This window comes from Dendrobates tinctorius, unplaced genomic scaffold (genome assembly GCF_039654945.1).
Source record: "Dendrobates tinctorius isolate UK_male_01 unplaced genomic scaffold, ASM3965494v1 ptg000021l, whole genome shotgun sequence".
NCBI classification, from domain to species: Eukaryota; Metazoa; Chordata; class Amphibia; order Anura; family Dendrobatidae; genus Dendrobates; species Dendrobates tinctorius.
The window spans coordinates 2,357,877-2,375,989 of record NW_027361689.1 but is presented as its reverse complement, the minus strand read 5'-3'; the positions used below and the strand labels follow the sequence as shown (position 1 = coordinate 2,375,989).

Below are 18,113 nucleotides of genomic sequence, written 5' to 3'. Positions count from 1 at the left end.
GCTCTCCTCAGGTAATTGACCAAGTCCTCCCATGAAGTTCTGGGCTGATTCCTGACTTTTCTCAGAATCACCCTTACCCCACGAGGCAACATCTTGAATGGAGCCCCAGACCGAGGAAGATTGAAAGTTATATTGTGTTTATTCCATTTTCTAATAATTGCACCAACAGTTGTAGACTTTTCACCAAATTGCTTGCCTATTGCCCTGTAGCCCATCCCAGTCTTGAGCAGGTCTACAATTTTGCTCCTGGGGTCCATAGACAGCTCTTTGGTCTTGGCCATGGTAGAGAGGTTGGAGTGTGATTGTGTGGACAGGTGTCTTTTATACAGGTAACGCGTTCAAACAGGTGCAATTAATACAGGAAATGAGTGCAGAGTAGGAGGGCTTCTTAAAGAAAAACTAACATGTCTGTGAGAGCCAGAATTCTTGCTGGTTGGTAGGTGATCAAATACTTATTTCATGCAATAAAATGTAATTTAATTATATATAAATCATACAATGCGATTTTCTGGATTTTATTTTTAGATTCTGTCTCTCACAGTTGAAATGTACCTACGATAATAATTACAGACCTCTCCATTCTTTGTAGGTGGGAAAACGTGTAAAATTGGCAGTGTATCAAATACTTATTTTCCCCACTGTAGGTGCAAAAGGTGCCATACTGGTACCAAACAGGTGAGAGAGGTGTCATACAGGTACTATGCAGGTGAAAGAGTTGCCGAAACAAGGAGACTCCTAAGGAATAGATATATTTTAGCTCCATGATGCTCTCTAGAAATTTTTTTCTGGGGGTTGAGTGGGTAGTGGGGAATTTCTGGTTACGTGTAAATTGCTCAGTTGATCTACAGGGAGGTGCTTAAGAGGCTCACTGTTCACCTGAGGCTGGTGACCACCGATCGTAAAGGCCCCGTCTCACATAGCGAGATCGCTGAATCGGCACCGATTCTGTGACGCAACAGTGACCTCGCCAGTGATCTTGTTACGTGTGACACTTATCAGCGACCAGGCCCCCGCTGCGATATCGCTGATCATGCTCGAAAGTCCTGGGCCATTTTTTGATCGCTGGTGTCCCGCTGGCCAGCGCGCATCACTGTGTTTGACACCAATGAGCGACCTCGTTAGCGACTCAGAAATCATGGACGCAGGCGGGAGAATCGCTGCTGTGTGACAAGGTCCCAACGACCAGGTCATTATACGGATCGCTGGATCGTTGGGTAAATCTGACTGACAGCTTACTAGCGACGCACCAGCGATCCTTACCAGGTCGTTTAGTTGTCGGGATCACTGGTACGCCGCTAAGTGTAACGGGACCCTTAGGATAGGTCATCAATATCAGATCGATGGGGTCTGATCACCTCTCACCCCCACTGGTGTGTCATTAGGTCTGGTGGTGGCATGATGAAAACACTGAACAGCACTACCTGAGTATCTCAGTTCAATGTGTAATGGCCGCTGCTGACCCCACTGATCGGATATTGGACACCTATTCTGAGGATGGGTCATCCATATCATGAGAACGGAGCACAACCTCTTAAGCGTCATGGTTTCAGAATAAGCCATCATATGTGTACATGAGGAATGACACTATTTCTGATCCTCCATTTATTAGCGGTTTCCCCCCTCTCCAAGCTCGAGTCACTAAATTCGGCAGCGTTTTCTCTCTGTGTCTCTGTCTCCAGCTTCTCCCCTCCCCATAGACTTCTACACGCAGCGGATGCAATTTGATTCCTCACTGAAGACAAATCAGTTCCGTTATCGGGAGTGAAGGCTCAGTGCAGGAAAATAGGGAGGGGACAGAAGAGGCTCATAAGTGAAGAAAGCAGCTAATGCGCTTATAAGATATGTTAGAAAATTTTAAATATTCTCTAGTATTATTGATTTGTGGAAAAACTAATTGAAACAATATTTTTACAATTGGAATCACTGAAGGTTTTTGTTACCTGACCTGTAGTGATAAACTCTTGTACAACCACATGACAGCTGCAGTCAATCACTGTCCAGAGCAGTCTCATGCTATACAAGACGCAACATCACTACAGAGGCCAGAAATGTGCTGCTTAAGCATGGCGGCACTTCATCACTGGAGAAAAACTAGCAAAGAAAGTCCGGATAGTAAATGTGGTCATGGACCAGAGATTTTATGTTAGTTTTTTTTTTTTTAACATGGCACCAAAAAAATTACCAGGTGTAAAAGATTTACCAGGTGTGGTGAGTTATACCATTGGGGTAATTTTCTATAAAATCCAGACAACCCTTTTAAGTAAGACAGGAGGATTACATTGCAACATCTCTGTGGAAAACATATTCATCATTTAGAAATAATTTGCCCAAAACAGATTTTAATTTTGATGACGGCTCCTCTAAGCAAAGAGCCATTAATTTCCTAAAATAGCAACCACCCAAACAGAGCAAAGCATCATCCCCCACCTATACACACCGCAGTACTGCAGACGGCCAGCAGAGGTCAGTACTGGCTGGGGGTTGCAGTATCTGTATGAAAAGGCAAAGTCTGGATCTCCAGTGTGAAAACTAGCAAGTGGAAGGCAGATATCACAAGCAGAAGGTGAGAGATATGGCTGCATGGAGCAGTGGACATGCCCCGTCCCCTCCTCATCTAAAAGGAAAGTCTCACATTCCCGTAATACTGAATACAAAGCGAAAGAACTGTATTAAATTAAGTTTTATAGAAAAAAAGGTCTTTAAATGCTATAAGAATTGCTCTGTCCTCTTATGTGTTGGTGGTCTCCAGATTAGTGCAATTGTAAAATATAGGATCTGCAAAATCTCTTGAGAACAAGCCCCCTGGCTGGCAAATAATACATAAAAATACGCATATTATTGTAATATTTAAAGAGGTAGTCCCATGTCCAAGATCCTATCCCAATATATATAATTAATATTAGCCAATACCTCCAATTAGAAATGTAGTATAGTTCTCCTGATTAGCTATGTAACCTACCCCAGGAGCAGGGCATTGCAGTAGCTTAGGTATCCATGGTTACCAGAACTCATAGTGACAGTTTGTTGTTAGCGGTTGTAATCATGGATACATAAGTTACGGTGATGCCCTGCACATGATGTAAGCGACATAGCTAATCAGGAGAACTATTCTACATTTCTAATTTGAGGCATTTGGTCATATTATTATCATTGCATCTACTACATATTGTGATAGGATATTGGAGATGGGAAGACCACTCTAAAATAGGCACCAATTCAAGCTCTATAGGCCTAGATGGCAATAATGCACAAAAAAAAAAAGTCAATCAGTAGACTGGTTTAAAAAAAATAAAAAAAAAAAAATCATACCATAGGCATAAATAATAAAGAAAAAGACAAGAGAATCCCATGTATGCGTATTGGTGTGCCGGCAGACGGCGTGCGCTTGGCGTTCTCCTCCTGTATATACGGTAACGCTGCAGTTTGCCGCCGCCCACGTACCTTCATCATTAGCAGGCAGTTTGCCATGGAGTACATCACCCGGCCCAGACGTGACCTCCACAGCTGAACAGAGGCTGCAAAATAAGATCAGCTCGTGAATGGGCACAAATAAATTAGAGGTTCTCTCTAGCCATCAATCATTGGTCCTATGAATTCTGATTCAAAAGATCCCCCTTCTTAACTCCGCTGGGGCTCAGGCTAGAATTTTTAATACTCTGTAGGCTGCGAGTCAAGACAAAAGAAACGGGGAAGGGGAGAAATAGAGGGAAAAAAAAAGAAAAGAAAAGAAGCCTCATTTTTTTTCTTCCTCTTCACTAAGGGACTGGCTCGAATAGTTCACGGATTAGGAAGTCTGCATAAATGATGCAGCCATGCAAAACAATCAGCAGCCTTCCTGGCTTCCGAGCTGGAAATGCTAATTGGAAGAGCAGAAATTTCAGCGTGGTAAGACCATTAACATGCACATAAGGACGCGGGCGCCAGATGAGACGGGGAGCGGGGCAGGATGTGTGGATGCTGGTGGCATCTCTGAATTATTGTAATGCCGCTGCAGACAGAGAATGGGGGCGTCGGAGCCATATAGTTGTCAGCTTTTGGCAGCGTGAAACCCAAGAGAAACCGCTGAGCTCAACTACATCCCCCTATTGTTCTGTAGCTGGCAGCCTACATCGAGCGAAGCATCTGCCAATGTTACAAGATCAAAGAGGCGCGCTAATCTTCTCCGCGCTGATGGGACCAGCAGTGAACTGGTGCCGGAGATTACAGCACATCGTCACCCCGCGCACCACCAGGAGCTCTCACTAGACTGGAAGCTCTTGGGGCAAGGCGGCGGCTTCCAATGTGTCACCTTGCATCATTCACTGGCATGGTTAGATGATTATACACATAAATAACCATATTTATATATATTATACACACACACTATAAACATTTATTTTTTTGCCCTGAAGGTATCTATACCTTTTAAAAGGGCCATTCCTACATTATTATTGCGCTTATTGAGAATGTCCGTAAACATATGCATTAGGCTGTGTCCCAGACGCATTGCTTTCTTGGGCTCAATTGAAGAAAAATTGCATACATTTTCAGTAATTGTGGAACAAAGGTGCATAGTTGTAGTGTGATAGACAGGGATGGGGGAGGAACGACCGCAAATGCAACATGCTAATGCTGTCTTAGGAGACAATTAACACTTTTACCTTATAAAATCCATTTAGTAAAGTTGTAGATTAAAGGGGTTTTCCACTACTTTAAATGAACCCCCCAATGTATCCCCCGGGGCCCCTAATGAATTTTGTAAATACCTCATGATGCCTATACTGCCTGTGAGCGGCGCTATCACTGGCCGCTCACAGGCAGTACGTGACCCCTGGCTGCAGCCGACTCTTGCTTCCGCTGACGTCCCGTCAAGTGCTGGCAGCAGCCGGGGGGGCCCTCTTCCTCATTCCGCGCTGGCTGCCGGGCTGTGGGCGGGGTTATCCCCCCGCATCACACCCGGCATCCGCCCCATTCATTGAAAAAGCGCGCGGTGAATGCTGGGTGTGACGCTGGGGGTAACCCCGCCCACAACCCAGCAGCCACCACGGGGACCCAGCGCTGAGTCACGCTTCACTTATCGTGACGTCAGTGCTGGGTCACGTGTTGCGCCGCTCACAGGCAGTATAGGCAACATAGGGTATTTAGAAAATTCATTAGGGGCCGCGGGGGATACATTGGGGGGTTAATTTAAAGTAGTGGACAACCCCTTTAAGGCTAGGAAAAATGGTCGGCTCATCTGAAGGCTCATGCAATTACTACAGAAATGGAAAGTACTTTATTTACCCAAAATGTAGCTTTTAACCTGAAAAACATCACAGTGCTGAAGGTACTGTCACACTTAGCGATGTACCAGCGATCCCGACCAGCGATGACGCGGTCAGGATCACTGGTACATCGCTAAGTGGTCGCTAGTGAGCTGCCACACAGGCAGATCTCACCAGCGACATCGCAGGGGTCGGGGGTCGCTACTTACCTGTCACACCAGGCGATCCTGCGTCCTCCCGCCCGGCTCCACGCTCGTCGCTCGTCCTCACAGCAGGAAGCGCCACAGGAATCGCCCGACGAGAAACAGTCCTGGATGTTCTCGCGCGATCAGAGATAAGCAGCGGGGGAGCGGGTTGTAGGTAAGTATCAGACACGGCGATATCGCTAGCAATATCGCTATAACGTCACTAGTTATAGCGATATTGCTAGCGATATCTTAGTGTAACATGCCCTTAAGTGTCTCTGTTGTCTAATTGCCCATTGGTTGTTGTGTGATCTGACTCCAGCAGCAGAGGAGCATCATCGGCAGATTACAGACATTGGGGGAGGGCGCTTGTCTATCTGCTCCTGCTATACTGTCTGTCCAGCTGCATAAAGACATAACAGCCATGACTGAAGTCTCTAATAATCTATTACCAGCTAAATCTAATGGTCACTGCTCTACTAATTCTCTTGGATCTCTCCGCAGCATTCGACACTGTGGATCATCAGCTCCTCCTCACTATGCTCCGTTCCATTGGCCTCAAGGACACCGTTCTCTCCTGGTTCTCCTCCTGTCTCTCTGACCGCTCCTTTACTGTATCATTTGCTGGCTCCTCCTCCTCTCACCTTCCCCTTACTGTTGGGGTTCCTCAAGGATCAGTCCTAGGCCCCCTCCTCCTTTCCTTGTACACTGCCCCATTGGACAAATAATCAGTAGATTTGGTTTCCAGCACCATCTCTATGCTGATGACACCCAATTATACACCTCTACTCCTGACATCATGTCTGCCTTATTACAAACACCAGTGATTGTCTTACTGCTGTCTCCAACATCATGTCCTCCCTCTTATCTGAAACTGAATCTGTAAAAAACTGAACTCCTTGTCTTCCTTCCCTCCCCACTAACCTACCTATGCCTGACGTTGCCATTTCCGTGAGTGGTTCTACCATAATTAATTTTAGGGTGTGATCCTCCGGGATCATCACAACGCCTGCCAGAATGAGCTACATTCCCTTCACTGTTTGCACAGGCGATGCGGATTTTCCCTACAGACAGCCGTGTCCGGTACCGCAGCTCACTCTCATGTTAGCCCTACGGTGATCGGCATGGGTCCTGGTGGACTCCTGTAACATTCATTGGTAAAACCTGGCACACAAAAGCCCACCCAAAAGTGAAGTATTTGCCTTAATCGAAAAAAAATCCCCAAATGAATGTAAAAAAAAAAAATTAAGTTCTGCGACTTTTATCATTTTTTCATATTTCAGTTTGAAAATCTGTTTTCTATTCAATAACCGCATCCGTCCAATGGAGCACTCCCAATAAATAAGGGGCTGTTTACCAAGAAAGCCCCGATCTATAGAAACCAGGGCAGACAGATATTCCCGCTCACTGTCTTAACGAGCTCCGTGTCAATCCTGGTTAATTACTTGCTGCACCATCTGCACTTTTTTCTCCCGAAATATCCCCCGATGTATTCACCTCCTTTCCCAGGCTGGCATGTCACGGTCATGAGGCGCCCCACCACTGGCTATGTCTAGACACCAGCTTATATCTCCAGTCAGGGCCGCATGCACATTCAGGTGCAGGTGTCTACAAGTAATTGCAAGTGTGACTCTTATCAAATGTTCTCAGGCAAGGCTGTCACTTTGCTTTTTCCTCTATTTCTACCTTCCCGGAAGAATTCAGCCAGCATTTTAACTCCTGCGTTGCTTGATAAAACACAGATAAAACTAAGGAAAGTAGATGCTATGCCCGACAGTGGAAGAAAAACAACACAATTATGGAGAAATTACGGTGTAGCTGCTTATCAAAAATGGGGTCATCGGAAAGCTTCACCATAAAACATAAGGAAAGGTTTCACTTTTGGTCTAGAGATCCAGGTGGTGTATGGAGTCTTCGGTAATACTCATTGGGTAAAGGTATACAGATTAGCTCTTTTCCAGAAGGACGAAACATGACTTTCTGGTGTCACCTATAGGTAGCTACTCTAAGTTCAACCCATTGGCAGGGTACTCGCATCTCAGCCATTCACTTCTATGGAAACAATATAACACCTGCTTCCACTTGGCTTGGCTCCTTCCATAATCCTGGGGACTGAATGTCAGACAAATTAGAGTCACCCATCTGTGGGCTTACAAGACAGATGGGACCATGCTTTGGGCAACACACATACAACTCTACCTGTAACAGGTATCACCCAGCCGCCATGCTTAAATAATGCAATTTCCCATAAAAAAATTAGCACAGGGGCACCTTATCTTAAAACTGGTTCCTAGTGTCACTATTCTTCTGATCAACGGAGCATTTTCCTAGAGAGGCCAACATGATCAGAAGTGATTGGGTAATCTCAAAGTGTGTGATGACCCATCCTGGATTCACGAGATGAAGCCCGAAATGGTGGAAACCAGTGATGCAGTGGTGTAACCACATCTCTTCCTAGTTCTACTGCACAGAAGAACTTGGGCCACTCCAAAGTCCTAGGAGGATCTAAGATTACTTCAATAGAATTGAGGCTTGGAGTTACCACCATGAATGTTTCTGTTTTTTTAGATAATAATAATAAATTATATTTCTATAGCGCCGACATATTCCGCAGCACTTTACATTTTACAGATCAAGTAAAATTCGGATGACTCTGTCCATTCTTGAGAATGCAAAAAAAATGAATTAAGGATGGATGGAATATGAGTACCATTGGTTGTTAATTGAGACAGACATTCAATGGCTGAATCTTGTTTGGAAAAATGGATCAAAATTGGGCATGTTCTGTGTTTATCGGAACAGACAAACATTAAATTCAATCGCTAACTCACCATTGTGTTAATATTGCCTAAAAAGAACAATACACATTGGACTAATGTTGGATGAACCAACAAACAGACCGTTTCAGCCAACAGTATAATGTGTATGGGGCCTCTGACAGATGATGTTGATGGTCAGATGGAGTCAGCATGTTTGATTCAGGTGTGCCGATCCTTTTTTTCTCTAAGACATAAGCCACCGCCAGAGATGTCAGATAGCGGCTCTTTCATAGAGAACAGAGGAACACTTGACAGATGGAGCTCTCCTGTATATGGGAGGGTCATGGAAAATAGCTGTCGCCTATATGATCGGTAGAACCATTGTTTGGCCAACAACAATCTAAGGGTATGTGGGGCTTAAATCATCTGAAAATTATCCACCCTTGAAGATTTTTATAGACAGCCTTGGATTTATGATTAGTTTGTGTCCCAGAGTCCATTCACATTAGATTAAAGCCCATTACGGACATGACCATCTCATTCATGATGTTGGGGGAGAGAAGGACGGGAAAGTCAGAATTTAAACACCCGATCCTTTTTTCTTCAAGGAAGATTAGGCTGTGGCAGAGGCTTACTCCCCTCTCCCCATACAGGACACACTCAGCTGATCCGTATGGGGCTTGGGAGAGAGCGCAGAGGGATGAACGAGCTCTGAGCTGACAGCCATCTGATGCATACGGCCAGGTTCAGGCCTTGTTCTCAGTCACACGACAGGACAGGATCCAATAGAGGACCTGTGTGCACCATTTCTGAGTAAACGAGGCCTTCCAATACCGCAGGTTCCGGCGCCAACGCTAAAAGCTTGTGATAGAAAGCCTGGAAATTGAAATGACAGAGACAAAGTGGCGTATTATTTCATAACAAAAAACAAAAAAATGACATCATTAACAGCAGCTCACAAAAATCAATTGAAATCTCAAGTGTGTGAGCCCGCCAGCAAGGAGGAGGAAGAACTCCACCGGCATCGATTTTACATCTGCAGAGAGAGGTCTGGAAACGTCCAAGTATTATGCAGAGAAAGCTGCTTCACAGCCATCAGCTCGGAGCCAGCCAACTGTGCCGTGATATGTCTGAGAGGGTCTGCCCTCAGCTGCCCCCTCCTTCAGCATGACCTTCCCATCACAACGTCTCCCTGCAAAATGTCCCTGTCTCACCAGAAGACGCTCCACCACTTCCAGCAAGCGCCTAATTAGGTCTATAGAAGAGGAATAGCAGAGCAGATCTGGGGCACAGTGCATGCCAGGCACACATCAGCAGCGGCTGTGCAGCAGAGGAATCTCGCCCACCGCAGCATGGCCGCATCCAGCCTATTGTTCTGTAACATACAGGTAATCTGCAACCCCGGCCGAATCCAGGGTGCCTGACAAGATGAAAACCAGCAACCATGAGCGTTAGGAATACAGGGAGCACGGGATATTTACTAGGCCGCTCTTCATGAGCATGTAGGATATGGCCGGGTTGAGCATCTTTACGTAGTTCGTAGTCTTCCCAGGTCAGTCTCCTCCAGGTTCCCCAAAAATCAGGTTATGTGGCTTCATAGAGGACGTGTGGGCGAGATAAGAAATTGAACAGATGATAATCCTGCTGTGTGACTGCAAGCTCCACCATATGACGGAGCAGGTTGGCACCATACTGTAGGTAATAAGACAATAAGATCATCAGTCCGTAAAGACGAAAGGTCTTCCAATATCCCCGATAAGCCCCCTCCTCTCAATATATTTAGGTCGAAAGATCAATTTTATTCGGCCGCAGTGATCTCTCTATATAGCTTTAAAGATGAAATGCCCATCCGCACCGGAGACCAAGGAGGGGAGCGTCTCCAGGGTAAGGTTGACGACCAGAACTGTATGGACACTTCCATCAATTTTAACCACTGAGCTGCAGTCTCAGGGAATGCACACAGTTGTATGGAGTCGCATGACCTGCAGAGATCATTCAATAGTAAAAACTAAAAATGTCTCAGTGTGGCCAAGGTCTTAAGGAGCCCATCCACACTAGATCAAAATCGATATGGGGGGGTGGTGATCAGCCAACAGTCTGGTATGTATAGGGGTCTCAAGACTCTCCCTTGGGGAGAGAATGACCTGGCAGCGGCTCTGAGGAGAGCTCAGTCGGGCTGCTCGTTCCTGTGTATGGGGGGTGAGTAGGGAGAGACAGCGGTTGGCTGAACAATCAAGTTGGCCTAACGTGTATGGGGCCTTCACAGTTTTAAGGCACCACTATGGTAATTTTGTATCATTAATGTAAGTTCCCTGCCCCTAGTATTATACTTACCAGCCGCGGTCTTCTTCTGTTATCGGCACAGCTATGGTCGTCTTCTGTAGGTTGTGAACTGCCAGATTGCTCCAGTGCTTGGTCGGTGAGCTGGAGGTCACATCTCCATGTACGTCTATGAGAGCCAGAACGAGGCCATATGAGACTTACACTGAGAACTTGTGACCGTTACCTCTGACTTACGGGCAGTCTGGAGCTGCGGTCACAAGATGGCGGGGCAGGCACGGAGCGGCACTGGAAACAGCAGAAGACAGCAGGTAGGGAGTATATTAGGGGCAGAGAACATGCATTAGTGATACCATTGGTGGAATTAAGCAAATGACAGAGTGGTGCTTTAATGAATTAGGCTGTGCCCTAGGGAAATACAGTAAAGCACCTTCATCAATACAACAGCAGCACTTTCTGTTCAGTAAAAGAAAAAAAGAACAAAAAACGGCATTTTGGCCAATGTCCAGTGGCAAAGTGTGAAAACACGGAAACCGGATATTGCATAAAAGAAAAACTGCAAGGAATAGTGGTGACAAGTTACGCCCAGGGCTGTCTGTCTATACACGGTGAGAGCTTTGATCACTCAAGGACCCCTGCAAAGCGATCAGCGGGTGATTCCCCGTTTCTCGCCTTCAATACCGCCATCAGTATGGATTGTGGTATACAAGAAGATACTGTGGAGATCAGAGGTTTATCAGGTCTCCTGACGTTAGAGCGTGGGTGGACAGCCCTTGGGCAGTTACTGATTGAGTGGGCATTATGCAACGATAATAGCACAAATGCTCGCTATGATGTGACAACTGCCCGACATGATGAGAATTTTTTTTGTTAATGTTAGGATAGGCAAATCAATATTCAATTGTGAAACATTATCAATAAATTATAAAACGCATGTGATTTTCTGCAGGTGGTAACATTTGGCCATTGGCAGCTGCCACCAGGGGGAGCTGAATAGGAGCTGTAACTATAAGCTCATATTAAATATTAACCCTTCTGGATAAAAAAGAAATAAAAAAAAAAGGGAAAATAGCTAGAAACAAGAAAGGAGTGCAAGATACACAACAGGATGGGGAAGACATTGTGTAGCAAACAGAAAGGCTTCATTGCTTTTGCAGAAATGTTTATGACAATGTCATATAGCACGAGAACGATTGCAACATTAGTGTTTCCGCGAATGGTGGAAATTGAACCTACTGGCTGTAGGAGATGCTCTTCATATAGCTGCTGCTCCAGAGATGTGAATGTAATGAGCAGAAGAGGACGGGGAATTAGCATGCTGAGACGGTTATTGGAGTCTGAACAACAATATGTAAGGACGTTCGGATAAAGGGGACAGCACAATGAACGTCTCTCCTGAGGTCCATGAACCTATATCTCCCTAATACTGTAGAATGAATTCACCCATGCATCTTCACGTAAGCAGAATTAAGTAGCGGGTACTTAAAATGACAAGTTTAAATTGAAAAAAACAAAGCAAAAACACATTTGCTATAATATCCCTTGGTTCTCTGCTGACACATCACAATTACAGGGGTTAATAATAGACATGTAATGTGCAGACCATATGCCAAAAGCTTAGGATAATGTGGTCTACAGACTGATGCCGCGTCTCAGGAGGAGGACCGCGGTTGCGGCTCGGGGGGCCAACCACTGTCGCGGCTCGGGGGGGGGGGGGGGCGGACCACTGTCGCGGCTCGGGGGGCGGACCACTGTCGCGGCTCGGGGGGGCGGACCACTGTCGCGGCTCGGGGGGGCGGACCACTGTCGCGGCTCGGGGGGGGCGGACCACTGTCGCGGCTCGGGGGGCGGACCACTGTCGCGGCTCGGGGGGCGGACCACTGTCGCGGCTTGGGGGGCGGACCACAGCCACGGCTCAGGGAAAAAGAGGGCTGCTGCCGAATCCGTCCCTCACTGCCTGACAAATGATAAATACACATTACTACTGGCAATACTACAGTTTTTATTTTCAATCTTCTATAAATGGTGTGATAAAACACTCCGGGATCGCCTTTGCTGGGGTCAAAGGTCACGTGCGTTCAGCATTAAACTCAGGCGCAGAGCTGGGATTCGTGTATAACTGACTCTGGGTCAGGTTTATTAACGGTGAAAGCAATGCAAAAGGAAATAAAACATAAAACAAATCCTTGCCTGTCCGGCACTAACTAAACAATGGACAACCTAACTACCAACTGGCGGGCTTCTCCCGTCTAGCCAAACCACAGTTGCAGTGGGCACTGCTCTCACTCACGTGTGTCTCTCACACAGACAGGCTCTCTGTGTTCCCAGGCTGAGACACTCACACAACCACCTGGCATCCTTTTATATCCACCTCCCATTATTCATTAGCAAGCAGGTGTGATACTGACCAGACTAGGCCACATAGGAAAGGAATCTGGGCGAGATATACCTGCCCTCATCCACTCATCCACTATTCCCACATGATTCTCACAATGGGTAAAAAGTATCTTTCCCTTAACCCCTTAGCGACAGAGCCAGTATGCAGCTTAATGACCAGGCCAATTTTTACAATTCTGACCACTGTCCCTTTATGAGGTTATAACTCTGGAACGCTTTAATGGATCCCGCTGATTCTAAGTTTGTTTTTTCGTGACATATTGTACTTCATGTTAGTGGTAAAATTTTCGATAAGTCTTGTGTTTATGAAAAAAACGGAAATATGGCGAAAATTTTGAAAATTTTGCAATTTTAAAACTTTAAATTTGTATGCCCTCAAATCAGAGAGATGTGTCAGACAAATTTCTTAATAAATAACATTTCCCACATGTCTACTTTACATCAGCACAATTTTGGAAGCAAAATTTTTTTTTGTTAGGAAGTTATAAGGGTTAAAAGTTGACCAGTGATTTCACATTTTTACAACAAAATTTACAAAACCATTTTTTTTATGGGCCACATCATATTTAAAGTCATTTTGAGGGGTGTACATGACAGAAAATACCCAAAAGTGGCACCATTCTAAACACTAGACCCCTCAAGGTGCTCAAAACCACATTCAAGAAGTTTATTAACCCTTTAAGTGCTTCACAGGAACTAAAGCAATGTGGAAGGAAAAAATTAACATTTAACTTTTTTTTGCAAAAAATTTACTTCAGAACCAATTTTTTTTTATTTTCACAAGTGTTAAAAGAGAAAATCAACCACAAAATTTGTTGTACAATTTCTCCTGAATACGCTGATACCCTATATGTGGGGGTAAACCACTTTTTCAGCACACGGCAGAGCTTGCAAGGGATGGAGCACCGTTTGACTTTTTCAACGCAGAATTGGCTGGAATTGAGATCGGATGCCATGTTGCATTCGGAGAGCCCTTAATGTACCTAAACAGTTGAAACCTCCAACAAGTGACCCCATTTTGGAAACTAGACCCATTAAGGAACTTATCTAGATGTGTGGTGAGCACTTTGAACCCCCAAGGGCTTCACAGAAGTTTATAACGTAGAGCCGTGAAAATAAGAAATCTATTTTTTTCCACAAAAATGATCTTTTCGCCCCCAAATTTTTATTTTTTACAAGGGTAACAGGAGAAATCATACCCGCAAAGTTGTTATGCGATTTGTCCTGAGTACGCCGATACCCCATATGTGGGGGGGGGAACCACTGTTTGGGCGCATGGGAGAGCTCAGAAGGGAAGGAGTGCCATTTTGGAATGCAGACTTTGATGGAATGGTCTGCGGGCATCATGTTGCGCTTGCAGAGCCCCTGATGGGCCTAAACAGTGGAAACCCCCACAAGTGATCCCATTTTGGAAACTAGACCCATAAAGGAACTTATCTAGATGTGTGGTGAGCACTTTGAACCTTCAAGTGCTTCACAGAAGTTTATAACGTAGAGCCGTGAAAATAAAAAATCCATTTTTTTTCCACAAAAATGATCTTTTCGCCCCCAAATTTTTATTTTTACAAGGGTAACAGGAGAAATCATACCCGCACAGTTGTTATGCGATTTGTCCTGAGTACGCCGATACCCCATATGTGGGGGGGAACCACTGTTTGGGCGCATGGGAGAGCTCGGAAGGGAAGGAGTGCCATTTTGGAATGCAGACTTTGATGGAATGGTCTGCGGACATCATGTTGAGCTTGCAGAGCCCCTGATGGGCCTAAACAGTGGAAACCCCCCACAAGTGACCCCATTTTGGAAATTAGACCCCCTAAGGAACTTATCTAGATATGTGGTGAGCACTTTGAACCCCCAAGCGCTTCACAAAAGTTTATAAACGCAGAGCCGTGAAAATAAAAAGTCTTTTTTTATTTCCACAAAAGTGATTTTTTAGACCCCAATTTTTAGACCCCCAAAGTTGGCAAATAGTGGAAACCCCTCAATTCTTGCTCCAACCCTAACCCCAACACACCCCTAACCCTAATCCCAACCCTAACCCTAATCCCAACCCTAATCCCTAATCCTAACCCTAATTCTAGTTCGCCCTAACCCTAATTCTAACCCTAGTCGTGACCCGAGCCCTAACCCTAGCACAACCCTAACCCAACCCTAGCCCAACCCTAACCCTAGCCCAACCCTAACCCTAACCCTAGCCCAACCCTAACCCTAACCCTAGCCCAACCCTAACCCTAACCCTAGCCCAACCCTAACCCTAACCCTAGCCCAACCCTAACCCTAACCCTAGCCCAACCCTAACCCTAGCCCAACCCTAACCCTAGCCCAACCCTAACCCTAGCCCAACCCTAACCCTAGCCCAACCCTAACCCTAGCCCTAACCCTAGCCCTAACCCTAATGGAAAACTGAAAAAAAAAATATTTTCTTTATTTCATTATATTGGCCTATATAAGGGAGTGATAAACGGGGGGGTTATGTACTATTTTTTTTATTTTGATCACTATGATTGTTTATCATAGTTGTCAAAATAATGAATGGAATCTGCCAGCCGGAGCCGGCAGATTCCCGGCGGGCGCACTGCGCATGCGCCCGCCATTTTCAAGATGGCGGCGCCCATCGGAGGACGCCGGCGGGACGTGGGACCACCGGGAGGGGACGGAGGGCCACGGAGAGGTACCGGGGGGGGATCGGGGACCCCATTTCTCTCTCCTCTGATGTGCGATCACATCAGAGGAGAGAGAAATTAAATGTGAAATCGCGGCTTTTTTTTTTTTTTTTGCGGTCGCCGTTATAGGGTTAATAACGGCGATCGCAAAAGCGGGGGTCGGTAAAAAACGACCGATTCATGTTCTCTGGGGTCTCGGCTACCCCTGGCAGCCGAGACCCCGGAGAAAATCCGACACTGGGGGGCGCTATTCACTTAAATCACAGCGCCATGAATTAACGGCGCTGTTGTTTTAGTACCCTTAATTACCGCCGTTAAAAGGCGTATCGGCGGTCGTTAAGGGGTTGTCTAATTTAAGGGGTTTTCCAGTTTCAAACAACTTCCCTCCCACACATGCAGTTTGTTTGTTTTAAAAGCAGAAATAATTCCCCCTCTCCGGGTCAAGCGCTGAATCTCCGCTGCTGCTTAAAGCAACCGACTTCAGCGAGTGCCTGCAGTGTTCTCAATGTGATGTCAGCACTGCAGACAATAGACACCGGGAACAGCGGCGGAGACAAAGCGCTGGACTGGAGGCGGGTAAGGCGAGGTGCGCACATTTCTTCAAGGTTTCTCCATCTCTTGGAAAAAAAGCGCAGTGGAAAATACATGTGCTTTATATGCGGTTTTTTATGCGGTTTTGTAAATCCATAGAGCTAAATAAAGATATTAAAAAAAAAAAAAGGTGTGATGTCATATCCATAATGTTCAAATTTGTAATGTTTACACACACACAAAACAAATATCAGTAAATATACACTGCAGGAGCAATTATCTCCTGTCAGTGTATCACCGGAGGCCGGGTAGAGTGGTTACATCTCCCGAGGAGACTGCTCCACACATGAGATCGCCGTGGGACACTCGGTATTAAATGGACTACGGAAGACAGGGAGTATATGTTGGTTTATTATTTTTGATTGCTTGCAGGAGACGCGGGCGTTGGGGATTAGGCATTCGGAGAGTATTTTGTATGCGAATATGTGTGAATATATATGGAATTATGTAAATTTTTTTTGTTTTTTTTTTACAATTGAACACAGGCGCCGGTTGTTGAGACCATCATTGGCTCATACGGTCTCTCTATGTGACAAAAGACGTAGCCAGATGGGAGTAGTAGTCCCATCAGACGATGCCCAAGTACAATCACATGGGTACACACATCCGCAGACACGCACATATTCTCCGCTCACACACATCCTCCACCCACACATTTTCCTCCTTCTGACATTTCCTTTGACAATTCGCAGCGTTTTTGGCAGCAAATCCGCAAAACTTTTTACACGTGCATTTTTGCTGCAGATTTGACTGACTCAATTGAAGTCAATGAGTCAAAAACGCTGCAGAAACGCAAAAAGAATCGACATGCTGCAGAAAATAAAACGCTGCAAATACGGTTGGAAATTTACTGATCATGTGCGCAACACTTCAGGATTGTCATTGAATTACCTTGCTTTAGTAATCCACTGCGTTTTTGCAGCATTTACGAGCGTAAAACCCCCCAGCAAAAACGCATCATGTGTACATAGCCTAGTAAAACACAGCTTAACTTATATAAAAAAAAAAAAAAAAAGAAAACCTGCAGCCGGGTAGTCTGAAACTGGAAATCCCTTTTAAGATAGAGGAATAATGAGGAAACTCCACCGTCTTGGCAGCTTGCAGGAAATACTGCTCAAATTGGAGGTGCATAGAGGTATAATATTAGTACAAAGTGGTCTACTGGCACCATAAGGGGTAGGTATGTGTACAAGATCACTACTTTGCTTACTGGAAAAAAAAAATTAGAAGACATATTCCTGCTCTATTTCCCTATGAGAATCCTTAATATTGTATTGATTTGGTTAATGGCTGCCATTACCCATAGAATCATAGAAACTTAGAGTTGGAAGGGACCTCCTGGGCCATCTGGTCCAACCCCCTGCTCAAAGCAGGATTCGCTAAATCATCCCAGTCAGATGTCTGTCCAGCCTCTGTTTGAAGACTTCCATTGAAGGAGAACTCACCACTTCTCGTGGCAGCCTGTTCCACTCATTGATCACTCTAACTGTCAAAAAGTTTTTTCTAATATCTAATCTGTGTCTCCTCCCATTCAGTTTCATCCCATTGCTTCTAGTCTTTCCTTGTGCAAATGAGAATAAAGTTGATCCTTCTACAATGTGACAGCCCTTTAGATATTTGTAGACAGCTATTAAGTCTCCTCTCAGTCTTCTCTTTTGCAAACTAAACATTCCCGAATCCTGCAACCTTTCCTCATAAGACAGGGTTTGCAGACCGGTCACCATTCTGGTCGCTCTTTTCTGAACTTGCTCCAGTTTGTTGATGTCTTTTTTAAAATGTGGTGCCCAAAACTGGACACAATATTCCAGATGAGGTCTGACCAAAGAGGAGTAGAGGGAAATAATGACTTCACGTGATCTAGACTGTATGCTTCTGTTAATACATCCTAGAATTGCATTTGCCTTTTTTGCTGCTGCATCACACTGTTGACTCATATTCAGTCTGTGATCTATTAGTATACCCAAGTCTTTTTCACATGTGCTGTCACTTAGCCCT

The 18,113-nt window shown here is 45.2% G+C and overlaps 1 protein-coding gene across 9 annotated transcripts in view; it reads right to left on the bottom strand.

Moving 5' to 3' along the window:
* TRAPPC12 (trafficking protein particle complex subunit 12) overlaps window positions 1-18,113 on the bottom strand; it is a 116,665-nt gene that overhangs the window by 22,874 nt on the left and 75,678 nt on the right. For 8 of the 9 annotated variants that reach the window (XM_073568151.1, XM_073568146.1, XM_073568150.1 and 5 more), the window contains exon 8: window positions 3,442-3,515. The exons of the other annotated variant lie outside the window; for it this stretch is intronic. In XM_073568151.1, coding sequence (XP_073424252.1) covers window positions 3,442-3,515 — 74 coding nt within the window. The remainder of the gene's footprint in view (window positions 1-3,441; window positions 3,516-18,113) is intronic. 9 annotated transcript variants of the gene reach the window in all.